Here is a 19,413-nt window from a genome sequence, read left to right on the forward strand (position 1 = left end):
ATATTCTAGATACACATCCTTATCAGATATGTGATTTGCAAATATTTCTTCTTTTCATCTTCTTAATGCTATCTTTTGAAGTGCAAATTTTTGAATTTTGGTGATGTCCGATTCATCAAGCTTTTAATGGACTGTGTTTTTGGTGTCATATCTAAGAAATCTTTTGTGTAGCCCAAAGTCTTAAAGATTTTCTCCTGTGTTTTTTTGTAAAAATTTTATAGTTTCAGCTTTCACATTTAGTTCACTGATCCATCTTGAATTGTTCTTTTTGAATTATTTTTGTATATGCTGTAAGGTAAGGGCCCAAGTTCATCTTTTTGTATGTGTATATCCAGTTGTCTCAGCACTATTTGTTGAAAAGACTTTTACCTCATTGTATTGTCTTGGCAGTCCCTCAGTTTTCCTCTTAACCTTCTGTCAGATTCCTAGTCTCACCTAGGATCAAAAGATGAGCTGTCATTTATTCGGTCACCCCACCCATTCATTCATTCCACACTTATTGAGTATTTTGTGCTAAGTACTCTTTTTTTTAATAAATTTATTTCTATATTTATTTTTTGGCTGTGTTAGGTCTTTATTTTTTGGCTGTATCAGGTCAAGCCTGCGTGTGGGCTTTCTCTAGTTGCGGCGAGCAGGGGCTACTATTTGTTGCGGTGCGCGGGCTTCTCATTGCGGTGGCTTCTCTTGTTGTGGAGTACGGGCTCTAGGTGTGTAGTCTTCAGTAGTTGTGGCACGCAGGCTCAGTAGTTGTGGCTCACAGGCTCTAGAGCACAGGCTCAGTAGTTGTGGTGCATGGGCTTAGTTGCTCCGTGGCATGTGGGATCTTCCCGGACCAGGGCTCAAACCTGTGTCCCCTGCATTGGCAGGCAGATTCTTAACCACTGAGCCACCAGGGAAGTCCCCTAAGTACTATTCTAATGACTCCCCATCCATATTTGTGAGGAAGGATTGTCTCTGTCCTTATGGAGTTTAGAATTTAGTGGCAAAAGCAGCATGAATGAAATAATTACATGTTTGATAAGTGGAGTGAATTATATACTATGATTAATGGTGTGGAGGAAAAGTAGTGTTATAAAAACACATAACAGGGGAACTGGCCTGATTTTGAGGATCAGGGAAGGCTTCCCTGAGGAAGTGAGAATTGAGTTGAGATTTGAAAGCTAAGTAGGAGTAAGCCAAGCAAAGAAAGGGAAAAGAGCATTTCACACAAGAGGAACAGCATGTCAAGGACCTTAGGCAGGAGGATACCGGCTTGATACATTTAAGGACCTGAAGAATGCCTCTGAAAGAATGCCTCTGTGGCTAGAGCATAAACAGCAGAGGCATAAACGGAAGGGATGAGTGGAATAGGGGGAAGCTGTACAGGTGGGTAGAGGTAAGATGTATAGCTTTATACATAAAGCCTCTGTAACAACTTCCTACAAAACAAACATTGAATACTATTTTCATTTTTCACCTTTTCTCACAAAAGCAAAAATCTTCTTTGGATTCCCTTCAGTTAGCAAAAATAGGTACTAATATAGGTGTTTTGTAAGAGCAAAGTGGCATAAAGTGAACTTTTGAAAAGTGGGGGATACATGTATTTATTTTTAAATTAATTAAAATAGAAAATTCAGTTCTTCAGTTACACCAGGCACATTTCAAGTGCTTAATAGCCACACATGACTAGTGGATACCATATTGGACAGTGCATACATAAAACATTTTTGTCATCTCAGAAAGTTCTTTTGGACAGTGCTGCTGTGGAGCAAGCTAATATCAACATTAATTTGGTAAAATAAGACTCAAAGATAAGGTGATAAAACAACAGAATGAAATGAAAAAGGAGACTGTAGAACTAAGGAAACAATTTGAAGATCAGTGAAACTAATAAATTAGACAAAAGGAACAGAATAGACATGGCTGAAAATGAAATTATAGATATTAAAGGAAATATCTGAGGTAATCTCAAACACAGATGAAAAAAGTTTTATGAGAAAAGCCAATAGAAAAGGAAAGCCAGGACTTCCCTGCTGGCGCAGTGGTTAAGAATCTGCCTGCCAATTCAGGGGACACGGGTTCAATCCCTGGTCCAGGAAGATCCCACATGCCGTGGAGCAACGAAGCCCGTGTGCCACACCTACTGAGCCTGCACTCTAGAGCCCATGAGCCACAACTACTGAAGCCTGTGTGCCACAACTACTGAAGCCCATGTTCCTAGAGCCTGTGCTTCGCAACAAGAGAAGCCACTGCAATGAGAAGCCTGCGCACCACAATGAAGAGTAGCCCCCACTTGCCATGACTAGAGAAAGCCCGTGTGCAGTAGCAAGACCCAAGGCAGCCAAAGATAGATAGATAGATAGATAAATAAATTCATTAAAAAAAAAAAGGAAAGGAAAGCCAGTCAAAGATGACCCAACAAATGTAACAGAAAATATATTCAAAGAGAACTTTTCTGAAAAGACAGAATTGGATTGACAGATTTGAGTGTGTATGCCATGTTCTAGGAAGATTTGGACTTAAATGATAAAGAATTCTTTAGGCAGGAAAAACAAATTATATTCAAGGGGAAAAGCCAGATTTGCCTCAGTTTTCTACAGCAACATTTCATGTAATGTCTACAAAGTTCTGAGAGAAGGAAGTGTGGCCTGGAATAAATACCCAGCCCAAGATATTATTCTAATGTAAAGACAGCAGGTAGGTCTTTTCACATCTGAAAAAACTCAAGAAATTGAAGACCTGTGAGTTCATCTGGAAAAAACTGCTTGATAGCAAATCTTGGCCAGTTGAAAGTAAATCAAAATTAAGGATTCAGGAATGGAGAAGCTTGACAGAAAAATTGATGATGGGTATTGAATCCATTTAAATACAGAACTGGGACTTCCCTGGTCCAGTGGTAAAGAATCTGCCTTCCAATGCAGGGGACGTGGGTTTGATCCCTGGTTGGGGAGCTAAGATCCCACATGCTGTGGGGCAACTAAGCCCGCGGGCCTCAACTAGAGAGCCTACGTGCCGCAAACTACAGAGCCCACGCACCACAACTAGAGAGAGAGAACCCGCACGCCACAACTAGAGAGAAACCCGCGTGCCACAATGAAGAGCCTGTGTGCTGCAATGAAAGATCCCACGTGCTGCAATCAAGATCCCATGTGCCGCAACTATGACCTGACGCAGCCAAAAATAAATGAAATAAATAAATAAATATTTAAATACAGAACTAATATTAAACAGCCATATGAATTATGGTTACAGAACTGGATATGAATGTTGTTAACCTGGAAAAAACAAAAAAACAAAATATAGAGATGGAGAAAGGGGAGATTGGAGGAGGAGTGAGAATAATGTTCTCAGTCAATAGAAATTGTCTAAAATTGACACATATATAGTTAAATAAAAAAGCGTAATGACTAAAACTGCTTTATATTTTCTACTTTTTCCTTCTTAGGAGATAGCTCTTGTAAAGAAATACTCGAAGTTCAAAAATTCCTTCAGCTTGATTTTCTTTTATTATTTTAAAGTATAGTTAAAATTTTTTTTATATTTATTTATGGCTGCATTGGGTCTTCATTGGTGTGTGTGGGCTTTCTCTAGTTGTGGCGAGCGGGGGCTACTCTTCATTGTGGTGCGTGGACTTCTTATTGTGGTTGCTTCACTTGTTGCAGAGCATGGGCTCTAGGCATGTGGGCTTCAGTAGTTGTCGCACACGGGCTCAGTAGTTGTGGCTTGAGGGCTCTAGAGTGCAGGCTCAGTAGTTCTGGCACATGGGCTTAGTTGCTCCACAGCATGTGGGATCTTCCTGGACCAGGGCTTGAATCCGTGTCCCCTGCATTGGCAAGTGGATTCTTAACCACTGCACCACCAGGGAAGCCCCTAAAGTATAGTTAAATTTAATACTACTTAAAGTGGCCTTTTTTTTTCTCTAAATTTCTTCTCTGTTCTTCTATCTGTATAAGTAAGTACATGTAAAGACATCTTTAATGATCACTTAGTATTTTAATGATAATTTTGGTAAATTTTAGGTTTTGAATGGTTTTTCAAAACTTTTGTCTTTGTATATTTCTTTGTATATTTGTTTGAGTTCCTTATAACAATGGAGAGTTTTGTTTTTCTAAAAAATATATGCTATAGACAAATATGCCAAAATGTTAACAGTGGTTAACTCTGGGTAGGAGGAGGAGTTTGTGTGATTGTAATTTTTTTCCTTCCTTCTCTTTTCATGTTTCTTTATTTTCTTTAAATTTTTTTCTCTTTATTTAAAAACTTAAATAAAAAAGACGAAAATAAAAGTGTTTGAGTATTTCAGAGCCGACTAAGCTAGATTTAGAGATGAAAGTTGTTCTGGTTCATAATATGACATACTGCATAAGAATATAACATCAAAATCCAAAAAATGATGATTTCAGAGTTGTTAATCCAGTTGTGGAAACGATAATCCTTAGAAGTAGTAATATCACTACTGAAATTCAAGTACATGTATTTTTTAAAATAAATTTATTTATTTATTTATTTTTGGCTGTTATTTATTTATTTATATTTGGTTGGGTCTTCGTTGCTGTGCATGGGCTTCTTGTTGCAGGGGCTTCTCTTGTGTAGTACGGGCTCTAGGCTCGTGGACTTCAGTAGTTGTGGCATGTGGGCTTACTAGTTGTGCCTCGCAGGCTCAGTAGTTGTGGTTTGCAGGCTCTAGAGCGCAGGCTCAGTAGTTGTGGCGCATGAGCTTAGTTTCTCTGCGGCATGTGGAATCTTCTCAGACCAGGGCTGAAACCCATGTGCCCTGCATTGGCAGGTAGATTCTTAACCACTGCGCCACCAGGGAAGTCCCTCAAGCACATGCATTTTTCATGGGGCATTTAGGGGTTAAAATATTTTTAAAACTATCATTTTGTGCCAGGACCAAACACCTTATGAAAATTGAGCTGAGAATGACATACTCGTATAGAAACACACTTAGCAAGCAAAGTGGGAGTGGTATTGATAGAAGTTTTGGTAGTAAGGAATTATCCTGCATGTGAAATAAAAGTAAATTTCACATTTCCTGAGAATTTTATGAACTGAAGTCATTATAAGCAGTAATTTTTTTCCCTCTGTATTATGAAAAACTAGTTGGTTAGTTGCAAAAAGCTGGAAACTATTAAAATAAATGTGACTTAATTTTGTTGGATTGAAAATTAGGAAAAAGTAACTTAGTGAGAGTCTAAAGTTTCTAGTTCTGACTTTCTGAGTGGGAAGGTGGGTACAATTATAGACTAAGACTGAATATAATGCAAACAAATAGTTTAATGACATAATGATGTAGAAAATATTACTGCTTTTCACCAGTTTTTGTCTCTCTCCCCACCCCCCAACTCTGTTCCAGACTCACCAACCTAAAGAAGATGGAGTTTATATTTTTCAACCCCATAGTCAACCAGTTAGCTGTCTTTACTTCTCGCCTGCCAATCCAGCTCACCTGCTGTCACTGAGCTATGATGGCACATTACGCTGTGGGGATTTTTCCAGAGCTGTTTTTGAGGAGGTAAATGTTAATATGTTTGCATATGGACCTCAGGTGATATTCTGGATTCCTTATGAAATGCCACATGAAAGATTATATTATACCATCAAACTGGGTGAGATGGTGTAGAATAGGGACTTTAGAACTACACTGCCTAAATTCAAATCCCATCTGTTACTATTTGTGTGAACTCGGTAAGTTGCATAACCTCTTTGTGCTTCAATTTCCTTAGTTTTGAAATGGAATGGTAATAGTATCTACCTTATAGGATTGTCATGAGGATTAAATGAGTTAATGTAGATAAAGCATTTACTTAAAACAGAGCCTGGTACATAGTAAGTTTTTGCTCTTATTTTTTATTTTTGCAGAAAGCTTTTAAATAAAATAACTTATTCTTCTATTTTAAGGCTTAAAACTTGTCCTCTTTTATTCAGGAAAAAATATTGGAATATTATTATACTTTTGTTCATTATTTCTAGCCTTGGCAGATATGAATTTTGTGGGGATGAGTCTTAGATATGACAAAAAAGACTAGAGAAATTCATCACACAACAGTACTATAATACATTGTCCAAAACTTTTGGCCAGTAATATAACACAGAAACTATAAAATTTGGTTTTTTGTCTTCTAGCTAAGATTTATCATCTCTTATATGCCATGTATAGCTGATGGTAGAGAGGTTAGCTCAGCTGTTTTTATCTGGTGAAGTTAGAATGAAAAACTGCCATTCGGTGTCATATAATTGTACTCTGGCAAGAAATGGACACCTAAGCGGGTTCATTCAGAACATCTTAGGCCAGGTTTATTCATAACCACCTGTTGAGGATAAGGTCTTTTCCTGGGCTAGTCTAACCCCTGCAAGGTAAGATTAAGTTGAAGTTTAAGAATAGTTGAAAGATGTTGGTCTCACACTCGTGACCGTCCATCCTCCCAGAGATAGCCTACCAAGTTAACCAGACTACTTACCCCTTGGAGGTTTTCAAATTGGTTTGATCTCTGGTTGGGTAGGCCAGAAGCTTCCAAAGGCCTGAGGAATCCTCACAATATTGTATCCCAGTGATTACATTTTGGTTTACTACTTAAATATCTACTACTTAATGTTACAACAAACATATTTCAAGTGAGCTTTCAGATTTGCTTAACCATATCAGATTTCCTCATTAAGAGAATTCCTACAAATCAAACTCTTTTTTTATATGGATTTTAATCTTTGTGAAATTTAGGATGGTTTAGATGTAGGTTTTCATTCTTTAGCTTATTTCGAATGAGACTTTTAAAGTTTTTAGAGGTCCTCAGTATAAGAGCATTTTATATGTGATAGACAATGAAGAAAACAGGGTATCATCACTGATTATGGTTTATCATCATAAATACTAATTGATGATCTAATTTTATGCCTTAATTTTTTTATGTAAGCCAGTATTCAAAGTTAATGCATTCTGTCTTTGTAATTATTTTAATATTCTATGTATAGATGATTCATAATTACTTATAAAAGAGTTTTTAACTAATTATTTTAATAACTATAGTATAATACGTAACTGCTTTTGTTCTTCACTGAACTCCTAAAATGATCTTTCTTACAGTTGGGAAGGCTTTTTCTCTCTGCTTGAGAGCTAATAGTTTTTGAGTTTTCTTTTAAAAATGAGGATGTTTAATTTCTTTTAAGTCTGTTTTTAACCATATGAAAAAAAGACTTTTCAAGACTGCTAATGTGTTGCCGGTCAGATTTGATTTCCTAATTACTGACAATTAGAAGAAACAGTTTCTTTTTTTACTGGTGTCTTTGCTTTTTTTTCTTTTAATTTCTATTTTTACCTTTTAAAAATAGGTTTTTAAGAGCAACATTGATATTTAAAATCCTTATTGGAAATGGATGGCTGTTAATCATGGATTAAATGAAATAATTTTTGTGAAAAGTCCTCTTTAAACTGTTTAATGGTAGCACTTTGGTTATTAATGCATACCATATAGTTATGTATGCAAGTCACGTTCTGTTTTGTATTTGTTTATATTCTTACAGGAAGGTTGGAGTTTGAAATTTGAAGGTACATCTATGTTTTATCAGCCACTTAATAATAACTGATTGTACTTATTTATTTATTTATTTTTTTGCGGTAAGCGGGCCTCTCACTGTTGTGGCCTCTCCCGTTGCGGAGCACAGGCTCCGGACGTGCAGGCTCAGCGGCCATGGCTCACGGGCCTAGCTGCTCCGCGGCATGTGGGATCTTCCCAGACTGGGGCATGAACCCGTGTCCGCTGCATCGGCAGGCGGACTCTCAACCACTGCACCACCAGGGAAGCCCTGTACTTATTTTTTAATACAACTTTGTTGAGATATATAATTCACATACCATTCGATTCACCCATTTAAAGTGTAAAATCCAGTGGTTTTTAGTGTATTTATAGGGTTGTGAAACTGTTACCACAATCTAATTTTAGAATACTTATCACCTCCAAAAGAAACCCTTTGCTTATCAAGTACTCCCGATTTCCCCTTTTGCCCTAGAAAACCACTAATCTACTTTCTGTCTCTACATATTTGCCTGTCCTGGACATTTTATATAAAAGGAATCATACAGTTTATAGTCTTTTGTGACTGGCTTCTATACTTATCGAAATGTTTTCAAGGTTCATGCATGTTGTAGAATGTGTCAGTACTTCATTCTTTAGTGGCTGAATAGTATTCCCTTGTGTGGCTGTACCACATTTTACACATCCATTGATTAGTTGATGAACAATTGTGTTGTTTCCATTTTTAACTATTACGAATAATGCCATTATGAACATTCATACACAAGTTTTGTGTGCTTTCATTTCTCTTGGGTATACACCTAGGAGTGTAATTGCTGGGTCATATGATAACTCTATGTTTAACATTCTGATGAACTGCCAAGCTGTTTCCCAAACTGGCTTCACTGTTGTACATACTCATCAGCAGTATGTGAGGGTTCCCATTTCTCCACATCTTTTCCAATGCTTCTTGTTGTTGGTGAGTATAGCCAACCCTGTGGGTATGAAGTGGTATCTCATTGTGGTTTTGATTTGCGTTTCCCTAATGATTAATGATGCTGAGCATGTTCATCTGCTTATTGGCCATTTGTAATTATTTAGAGAAATTTGGATCTTTTGCTTATTTTTTAATTGGGTTATCTGTGTTTTCAGTATTGAGTTGTAAGAGTTATCCACTTATTTATTTTTTTAAAAGTCAGGTTTATTGAGGTATACAGTACATATTGTAAAATGTACCTTTGTTAGGTGTGCAGTTTTATAAGTTTTGGCAAATTGTATATACCTGTTTAACCACCACTGCAATCAAGACATAAAAAATTTCCATCACCTGGAAAAATTACCTCATGACCCTTTGTAGTCAGTCCTCTCCCCATTCCTGAAGCCCCTGGCAACCACTGATGTGATTACTGTCCCTATAATTTTGCCTGTTCTAGAATGTCAAGTAAATGGAATCAAATGGTGTGTAGCTTTTTGTGTCTGGCTTTATTTACCTAGCATAATGTTTTTAAGATTCATCCATGATATTGCATGTATCAGTAATTTGCTTCTGATACTACTGATTGAACAATTACCTTGTGTTAGGTACTAACCTGAGTGTGCTTTATATATATTATTAAGCCTAATAACACCCTATGAAATAGGTAATGTTCTCCCCATTTAACAGTTGAAAAAACTGAGGTAAAGAGGTTTATTAGCTTGCTGAAGGACATAAAAGGCAGAACTAGAATTTGCACTTGAGTCTCTCTGACTCCAGATCCCCTGCACTTAACCATTTTAATATAATGACTGAATACTTCAAGTTTCATTTGTGTATATTGGGCTTTTTTTGGTATAGGGGTTGGGATACCTTTGGTGTATTTATTTGTTAATCTCAGTTTATAGTAATATTGTTATTAAAACTAAAAGTCAGTAGCAATTCATGATTAAGTGATAAGAATTGTGGTAATTCTCTCTTACTTGAGTACTGACACATTCTACAACATTTATTTTTTATTCCTTATATGTGTGAGCCCTGAGCCCAAAGTAACAACATTGTGGATTGTAAGTGATTAAAAAGTTATAACAATAATACATGCTCATGATAAAATATTTACAGTAGGGGACTTCTTTGGTGGTCCAGTGATTAAGAATCCACCTTCAATGCAGGGGACATGGGTTTGATCCCTGGTCGGGCAACTAAGATCCCACACGCCGCAGGGCAACTAAACCTGCATGCCGCAACTAGAGAGAAGCCTGCAACAAAGACCCAGTGCAACCAAAAACCCCCACAAACTTACAGTAAATGGGGTGTGCAAACTAAATTGCCCTTTCCCCATTCCCACTCTCCCGAAGTAACCTTTGTATTTTTTGTGTATGCCTCCAGAAAGTACACATATACTTACAAGCATATAGATACAGATTTTTTTCTTTGCGCTAATGGGTTCACACTATATACATAGTTTTTTGCAACTTGCTTTTTTAATTTACTAGTATATCTTGGACAGTTAATAGCACAAATCTACCTCATTCTTTTTTAGCATTGCATGGTATTTCAAAGTAGAGATGTACCATCATGATTTAACCAGATCTTTTTTGGTGGACGTTTAGGTTGCTTTTTATTGCTGTTATAAGCAGTCTGGCAGCAAGCATCCTTATATATATCTTAGAGAAATTACTGGGTCAAAGGGTATGTATAAGCATTAAATATTTTGATAGATGTGTCCTGATTGCTGTAAAAATTTTGTATCTATTTACACTTCCACCAAGAGTAGGTGAGCATTCAAGCCATATATACCTTGGACTTAGTTGGCAAAGTTACTTGGTATATTAAGGTATTTCAACTGGGTAAGATTCAGATTCAGTCCATTTCCTAGTAAGTTTCACAGGGTAGATCTGCATCTGAGGTTTATTGGATTTAAGAGATTTGGGATGTAGCCCTGACATGGGTGGACGGGCTGTTTGATTGCAGTCTCACAGCTGATCAGTGCCTTAGTTTCCATCTAAGGGGATTACCATTTTGCCCTATGCTTCTTGTGGGGATCATGGGAAGATAAATGAGGTTATTTGGGTTAAGTGTTTTGTTACTCTTTTAACAAAGAATTTATGCATTGGCTTTCTTTAAAAGAAGAGTGTTACATAAGTTGATTGTTACTTATATCCTTAGGTATACAGAGATGAAAGAAGTAGCTTTTCCTCCTTTGACTTCTTGGCAGAAGACGCCTCCACTTTAATAGTAGGTCACTGGGATGGAAGTATGTCACTAGTGGATAGGCGGACGCCTGGAACTTCTTGTGAGAAACTTATCAATTCTTCTTTGAGCAAAATAAGAACTGTACATGTCCACCCAGTGCATAGACAGTATTTTATCACTGCGGGATTAAGGTATGTCCTTCATGAAATTTTATGATTTAGGCCTTTTAATGTTAGGAGTAATGTTTTAGTTTGGTGGTCAAAGACTTCTGACTTTTTTTGTAATACCCACAGACCAAATAATTTTCCTTTCTACACTGATTGAGCATTTTTGTTTTTTTTTAACGTGATTATTTTTAAAATGAGAGATTCTTTTGGATTTAATAAATAGTGCAAGTGTTGAAAAAATATACATTTTTGTTTTCCTTGGCCTCATGCGTTTACTTCTAGTCTTTGGAGAAGAACGTACGTAAAAAATATAAAAGTTCCATGTGACCTATAACTTCTTGGTCTGTGTTAACTTTTTTCTTGGATAGATTAGAAAACCAGCTAGAATCTTGTCTCTCTGTACCCACCTGGTTACATATATATGCTATAATTTTGAAATTTTTCGTATTTCTTACTCTATACCAGTGTTTTTTAAATTAATATAGAAGATTAGAGGGTTCTGTCTTAACTGTTCTTCAATGTAGTGAGTATTTGAGTGTCTAATTTATGTTCAGTGCTATTGTAGAGTCTTACTATGTGTACTGTGAGAACACTGAGAATTATTCCTCCTGTTACAGGGATATTCATATTTATGATGCAAGGTGCCTGAATCGCAGTAGAATCAAGCCTTTGATTTCTTTGACTGAACACACAAAGAGCATCGCTTCTGCCTATTTTTCACCTCTTACTGGTAACAGAGTAGTAACCACATGTGCTGATTGTAAGCTGAGGTAAATTGGGAAGACAGAAATACTTGTTAAGGAATCTAGAGTCTGTAGTTACTGTGTTAAACAGTAGCTTTGTTGACTATTGCTCCTTATTAAATCACTAGTGTTATTGTTTCATAGTCATGTCTAGGTTCCCAAAGATCAATGACCTGTACTTAATGGCTTTTCAGCAGTTTTGGGATCTGTAGATTTCCTTGAGATTGGCAGGGAAGGTCTGTAGCTACCCTGGAGAGTGATGTCAGTCTTTGCTTTTAGCACTGAAATCAGATGAAATCAGGCTTGTGATATCTTGGAAGGGAGATAATTTTAGCATAGGGAGAAGCTCTTACTTTGGAGATAGTGGGGTCTACCTCACAAGTGAAGTGCTGAATCGAAGTTGCAGAGCCCCAGGCCATGGGCAGGCAGAAAAGGTAGCAAAAATTGGGCTTTTATACAAACTACTGGATAAAATTTTATGGTTTTAGCTTTGATACCTTTCTATAGCTACTTCCTAAAAATGGATTTTAAAATGTAATATAAACCAATTGAAGAAAAATAGAAAATAATGCCAATTAAAAAAGATGTGGAGAATGTTAATGCAATCACAAAGGAAATGATTTTGTTCTCTTCTAAAATCCCTGATTTTGCTTAACATTGCAAGCAATTCTCTGTTTATGAGAGTTTTACCTTAAGTGATTTTGGAATTCGTTCATTATTCATTCAACAAGTATCTGTTAAATGTATGCTGTGGGCCAGGCTCTAGAAAGGCACCTAATTTCTGTTTAGACCCATCTATTGGGAAGAACATGGTTTATAGTGTGTGACAGGTACCCAGTTAATTTCTAGTAAAGTGTGTAAGTATTACCAGGTAATACATTAAGAGATTTAGTCACCAGACAGTGGCAGCTCAGTGTCCCCTTTCCACCCATGTAGTTTTCTTTGTCTTAAGGGCTACTTATTTGTCCCATTCCTGTTCATTTGCACTGTAGAGTTTACTCTTGTTACATTAACCATTAGTGATTTGGCTTTCTAGTAATCTAATTAGTTAATAAGCTCTAGTGCCAAGAAATTTCAGTGGAATAGCTAGGCACAAGGCGAAGGGGGAGGTGGTGATGATTCGGTTAGTTTCTGTCTGCCAGGGTACCTAGTGGAGGCTTCTGGATACCTCCAGTTGCCCCACAAGAACTCCTCCCCTTGGTCACTGGACAGTCTTAGTCTCGCCAGAATCTGGAAGTGACACTATCACGCCCTCAACTGATGAGTCTCCCTTGATACATGCATACACTTTTAGGTTATTTTTGCATTTTCAGACTACATCCCTTATGTATGACTTATATTACTGTGAATCTGAATATAGAGTCTAGATTATCACTTTAGAATGTACATTTAAGTTTGGAGTAATAATGTCTAAATAAGTAATTTCCACACTAAACTATAAGCACTGAATTTTATAATATTCTTTGTAACTTTTGTAAATATATTAGCTGAGATTTGTTAGAGCCTGATCCTATATATTTTAAGATAACAATCATATTTCATATCATGAACCAGTGAAAACCTTGTTAAATATACTGATAATATTTCAGAAAATTATTAAGAAACAATAAAGAGTGTGCCCCTTCATTCTTGCTCTTTATTTTGTAGAATCTTTGACAGCAGCTGTATATCCTCGAAGATTCCTCTTCTCACCACCATCAGGTAGGTTTCCATGTGCCAAATAAAGTAGACCCTGGATTACTATGAGGTCTTTGTTGGAGTGCATACATTGGACATCTGATTGTCAAGGAGATGTAATAGGTCTGATTTTGTATTACATTGTTCCAGTGTTCCAGGTTGCTAGTTCCTATCCTATACAGAAGGGTTCTTGCTTTCAGGTTTCCTGTTTCTGTAAAGAGGTTCAATCTCTTTTAGTCAGTAGCTGTTCTCTGCCTCTGGGTGGTTATTTTTGGTTAAGGTAAGTGACTTTATTCCAACCTGAATTACTCATGTTATCCTATTGAGACTTACTTGCTGGTGAGGCTAGCTGAAGCTCTGTTTATTTGCACCTGTTTGTTCTGGGCTTGGAGGGCCTCTCCACCTTCCCACTTACTTTGTTTGGTTACCCTTTTTTTGCATCTGCTACTTTTAATGTATGTATTTTACATCAAACTTTATGCAATGCCTTCTTCCTAGACATACCTCTTTATTAGTATTTATGAAGTTGGGGACAGGGTGTGCAATGTATGTTGATTGTTGCTTCATGAGTTTTATAGTCTATAGAGGCTATATTTAAGCATGTTTGTTTTCTTTTTCACAGAATTTCCCTCTTCATTTCCTTTTCAAACTTTATTAATTCTAGTTTATTGGTTTCTAATGCATATTTAAAAAAAATTATCTAGTGTGATGATTCACAGGTCAGTAGAGATAGGGTCATTGAGTGGCAGAGGGAAATGTGGTTCTCCATTGTTCATACTTCTTTAGTTAGAAAGGGTTGCTAATGGTGTTACAATATAAAGAATAAAAAGGCAGTGCTTTGCTTTTTGCTTTGGAGAGCAGTAAAGAGCCCCAAATATATTAAAAAAAATTTTTTTACTTTATTTTTAGTTGTGGTTATAAACGCATAAATTAACCATCATAACTATTTATATGTATACAGTGCAATAGTGTTAGGTATATTCACGTTGTTGTGCAGCAGACTTCTAGAATTTTTTTATCTTGCAAAACTGAAACTGCCCATTAAACATTAATTCCTCTTTCCCCCTTTTCCCAGACCTTGGCAACCATCTTTCTACTTTCCATTTCTATGATTTTGACTATTATAGATACTTCATATGAGTGAAATCATACAGTATTTGTCATTTTGTGACTGGTTCATTTCACTTAGCATAATGCCCTCGATGTTCATCCATATTCTAGCATGTGACAAGATCTCCTCCTGTTTAATTTAAGTTTTTAAAATTAATTTATTTTTTCCCATATTTGCTCTTAGGTTCTTCATGACCATTTCTTTTTTTTCCTTATATTCCATATATATGTGTTAGCATACGGTATTTGTTTTTCTTTTTCTGACTTACTTTACTCTGTAGGACAGACTCTAGGTATGGGAATAAATACGCAGACCTACTAGAGAATGAACTTGAGGATATGGGGAGGGGGAAGGGTAAGCTGTGACAAAGTGAGAGAGTGGCATGGACATATATACACTACCAAACGTAAAACTGATAGCTAGTGGGAAGCAGCCGCATAGCACAGGGAGATCAGCTCGGTGCTTTGTGACCACCTAGAGGGTTGGGATAGGGAGGGTGGGAGGGAGGGAGACGGAAGAGGGAAGAGATATGGGAACATATGTATATGTATAACTGATTCACTTTGTTATAAAGCAGAAACTAACACACCATTGTAAAGCAATTATACTCCAATAAAGATGTTAAAAAAATTAATTTATTTTTGGCTGCATTGGGTCTTCGTTGCTGTGCACAGGCTTTCTCTAGTTGAGGCGAGTCGGGGCTACTCTTCATTGCAGTGCGCGGGCTTCTCATTGCAGTGGCTTCTCTTGTTGCAGAGCATGGGCTCTAGGCGCACGGGCTTCAGTAGTTGTGTTACATGGGCTCAGTAGTTGTGGCTTGAGGGCTCTACAGCCCAGGCTCAGTGGTTGTGGCACATGGGCTTAGTTGCTCTGCGGCATGTGGGATCTTCCTGGACCAGGGATTGAACCCATGTCCCCTGCATTGGCAGGCGGATTCTAAACCACTGCGCCACCAGGGAAGTCCCTTCCTCTTTTAAAGGCTGCATAATATTCCACTGTATGTATGTGCCACATTTTCTTTATCCATTCATCTGTTGATGGACATTTTGATTGTTTCTACCTCTTGGCTATTGTGAATAATGCAGTGAACAAAATGGGTGTAAAGATATCTCTTTAAGATCCTGCTTTGAATTCTTTTGGATATATACCCAGAAGGGGGATTTTGATGGATCATCTGATAATTCTATTTTTAATTTTTTGAGGAACCTTCGTACTGTTCTTCCATAGCAGCCAAACTACTTTACATTCCAGTAGTGCACCAGGGTTCTAATTTCTCTTTATATTCATCAACACTTATTGTCTGTTCTTTTGTTAGTGATTATCCTAAGGAGGTAATATCTCATTGTGGTTTTGATTGCATTTCTCTAATGATTAGTGATGTTAAACATCTTTTCATTTGCTTGTTGGTCATTTGTGTATCTTCGTTGGAGAACTGTCTATTCAAGTCTTTTGCCCGTTTTTGAATTGCATAATTTTTGTTGTTGAGTTATAGGAATTCCTTACATATTCTGCATATTAACCCCTTATCAAATATATGATTCGTGAATATTTTCTACCATTTTGTGGGTTGCCTTTTCACTCTGTTGATTGTTTCCTTTGATGCACAGGGTTTTTAAGTTTGATGTAGATTTGTCTGATTTTGCTTTTGTTACCTGTGCTTTTGGTGTCATATTGAAGAAATCATTGCTAAATCCAGTGTCCTGAAACTTTCCCCCTATGTTTTCTTCTGTTTTACTAATAGTTTCAAGTCTTATGTTTAGGTCTTTAATCCACTTTGAGTTAATTTTTGTATATAATATAAGATTATTGTCCAACTTTATTCTTTTGAATGTGGATATCCAGTTCTCCCAGCACCATTTGTTGAAGAAACTGTCCTTTTCCCATTTTGTGGTCTTGGCACCCTTGTTGAATATCACTTGACCATGTACATGTACATTTATGGGATCTATTCTGTTCTACTGGTCTGTAGTGTCTGTCTTTATACCAGTACCACACTGTCATGATTACTGTTGCTTTGTAGTATGTTTTGAAATCCGGAAACATGAGGCCCCCAACTTGGTTCTTTTTTTAAAATTATTTTTGGCTGCATTGGGTCTCCGTTGCTGTGCGTGGGCTTTTCTCTAGTTGCGGCAAGCAGGGGCTACTCTTCATTGTGGTGTGCGGGCTTCTCATTGCAGTGGCTTCTCTTTGTTGCGAAGCATGGGCTCTACGTGCACGGGCTTCAGTAGTTGCAGCATGCGGGCTCAGTAGTTGTGGCTTGTGGGCTCTAGAGCACAGGCTCAGTAGTTGTGGCGCATGGGCTTAGTTGCTCTGCGGCATGTGGGATCTTCCTGGACCAGGGCTTGAATGCGTGTCCCCTGCGTTGGCAGGTGGATTCTTAACCACTGCGCCACCAGGGAAGTCCTGTTCTTCTTTTTAAAGATTATTTTGACTGTTTGTAGTTCCTTGAGTTTCCATATCAATTTTAGGATTTTTTTTCTATCTCTGTAAAACATGCCATTGGGATTTTCATAGGGATTGCATTGATTGAATTCTATAGATCACTTTGGGTAGTATAGACATTTTAACAATATTAAGTCTTCCAGTCCACAACCACAATGTCTTTCCATTTATTTGTGTCTTCTTTGGTTTGTTTTAGTAATGTTTTGTAGTTTTCAGTATACAAAGCTTTCACATCTTTGGTTAAATTTATTCCTAAATATTTTATTCTTTTTTATGCTATTGTAAATGGGATTGTTTTCTTAATTTCCTTTCTGGATTGGTTATTCTTAATGTGTAGAAATGCAACTGATTTTTGTGTGTTGATTTTTGTATCCTGTAAATTTGCTGAAATTGTTTAAATAGTTTTTTTGTGTGTTTGTGTAGTCTTTACTCCTACCCAGTTTTCTAGTCCTACTAAATTTACAATACTATGTTGAATAGACATGGCAAGAGTAGGCATCCTTGCCTTTTACCACATCTTACAGGAAAAGCTTTCAGTTTTTCATCATTGAGTATTATGTTAGCTGTGGGCCATTCATATATGGCCTTTATTATGTTGAGATAGTTTTTGTCTATTCCTAGTTTGTTGAAAGGGTATTGAATTTTGTCATGAAAGGGTATTGAATTTTGTCAAATGATTTTTCTGTACTGGTTGAGAGGATCTTATGATTTTTGTCCTTCATTCTGTTAATGTGGTATATTACATTAACTGAGTTTTATATGTTGAACCATCCTTGCATCCCAGGTATAGATTCAACTTAGTCATGGTGTATAATCCTCTTAATGTGCTGTTGAATTTGGTTTGCTGGTATTTTGTTGTGAATTTTTGCATCAATATTCATTAGGAATATTAGTCTGTAGGCTTTTTTTTTTTTCTTGTAGGTTCCTTGTCTGGCTTTGGTATCAGGGTAGTGTTGGCCTCACAGAATGAATTGGGAAGTGTTCCCTCCTCTTCAATTTTTTGGAAGAGTTTGAGGAGCACTGGTGTTAATTCTTCTTTAAATGTTAGGTAGAAATCTCCAGTGAAGCCATCTGGTCCTTGGATTTTTTTAAATTTTTTTATTTTTTTTTGCGGTATGCGGGCCTTTCACTGTTGTGGACTCTCCTGTTGTGGAGCACAGGCTCCAGACGTGCAGGCCCAGCGGCCATGGCTCACGGGCCTAGCCGCTCCATGGCATGCGGGATCTTCCCGGACTGGGTTAAGAACCTGTGTCTCCTGCATCGGCAGGTGGACTCTCACCACTGCGCCACCAGGGAAGCCCATGTCCTGGGATTTTTTTGTTGGGAGGTTTTTGGTTATTATTTTAATCCCCTTACTAGTTATAGTTCTACTTAGATTTTCTATTTCTTCATGATTCAGTCTTGGTAAATTGTATGTGTCTGGGAATTTTAAAAAAATAATTATTTTTTGGCTGTGTTGGGTCTTAGTTGCAGCATGTGGGATCTTCATTGAGGCATGTGGGATCTTTCGTTGAGGTGTGCGGGCTTCTCTCTAGTTGTGGCATGCAGGCTTCTCTCTAGTTGTGGCATGCAGGCTTCTCTCTAGTTGCGGCATGTGGGTTTTCTTTTCTCTAGTTGTGGCGTGCAGACTCCAGAGTGTGTGGGCTCTGTAGTTGTGCGTGGGCTTAGTTGCCCCTCAGCATGTGGGATCTTAGTTCCCCCACCAGGGATCGAACCTGTGTCCCCTGCGTTGGAAGGCAGATTCTTTACCACCGGACCACCAGGGAAGTCCTTTGTCTGGGAATTCATTCATTTTTTCTGGATTGTCCAGTTCATTGGTGTATAATTGTCTATAGTATTATAATCCTTTTAATTTCTGTGACATCAGTTATAATGTCCCATTTTCATTTCTTATTTTAGTGATTTGCATTTCCTCTCTTTTTTTTCTTAATCTAGCTAAGGGCTTGTCAATTTTGTTGATCTTTTCAAAAAACTAACTCCTAGTTTATTTTTTTCTGTTGTTTTTCTATTCTGTAATTCAGTTATCTCTGCTCTAATCTTTATTATTTCCTTCCTTCTGCTGTCTTTTGGTTTTGTTTGTTCTTCTTTTTCTAGTTCCTTGAGGTGTAGTTAGATTGTTGATTTTTAGATCTTTCTTCTTTTCTAATGTTTACTGCTGTAAATTTCCCTCTTACTATTGCTTTCACAGCATCCCGTAGATTTTGGTAGGTTGTGTTTTCATTTTTATTTGTCTGCAGATATCTTCTAATTTCCCTTGTGATTTCTTCTTTGAGCTCCAGATGTATTTTTAACTTTAAGGTTGTATGGAATATAAAATGATTTCAGGGTTTGGTTATTAGGGGAATACAAATATGGGAAATAGCAGATCCTGTTAAAACAGCAAAAACCTAGATTATATATTTCTTTGTTCTAGGTCTTCTTCTGTTTGCATGTGCTTAAAAAAAGGGAGGGGAGTCCATTGAGCTAGTAAATAGTGAACAAAAAATGTGCCATTTCAATAGACATTTAGTGATCATCCACTGAGCACAAATCACTATACCCAGCACTGGAGATTCAAAAATGCAGAATACATCATCTCTGTCCTGAGTTTCAGTCTTGCATGAAGGATGAGATTAGG

The 19,413-nt window shown here is 37.2% G+C and overlaps 1 protein-coding gene across 7 annotated transcripts in view; it reads left to right on the forward strand.

The window, feature by feature from the left end:
* Window positions 1-19,413, forward strand: part of WDR76 (WD repeat domain 76) — a 76,817-nt gene that overhangs the window by 43,193 nt on the left and 14,211 nt on the right. For all 7 annotated transcript variants that reach the window (XR_012330084.1, XM_073800877.1, XM_073800876.1 and 4 more), the window contains 4 exons: window positions 5,336-5,494; window positions 10,630-10,847; window positions 11,441-11,593; window positions 13,214-13,267. Coding sequence is in view for 6 of the 7 variants with exons in the window: in XM_073800877.1 (XP_073656978.1) it covers window positions 5,336-5,494; window positions 10,630-10,847; window positions 11,441-11,593; window positions 13,214-13,267 (584 nt within the window). In the remaining variant the exon portion in view is untranslated. The remainder of the gene's footprint in view (window positions 1-5,335; window positions 5,495-10,629; window positions 10,848-11,440; window positions 11,594-13,213; window positions 13,268-19,413) is intronic.

Source organism: Tursiops truncatus, chromosome 2 (genome assembly GCF_011762595.2).
Source record: "Tursiops truncatus isolate mTurTru1 chromosome 2, mTurTru1.mat.Y, whole genome shotgun sequence".
NCBI lineage: Eukaryota > Metazoa > Chordata > Mammalia > Artiodactyla > Delphinidae > Tursiops > Tursiops truncatus.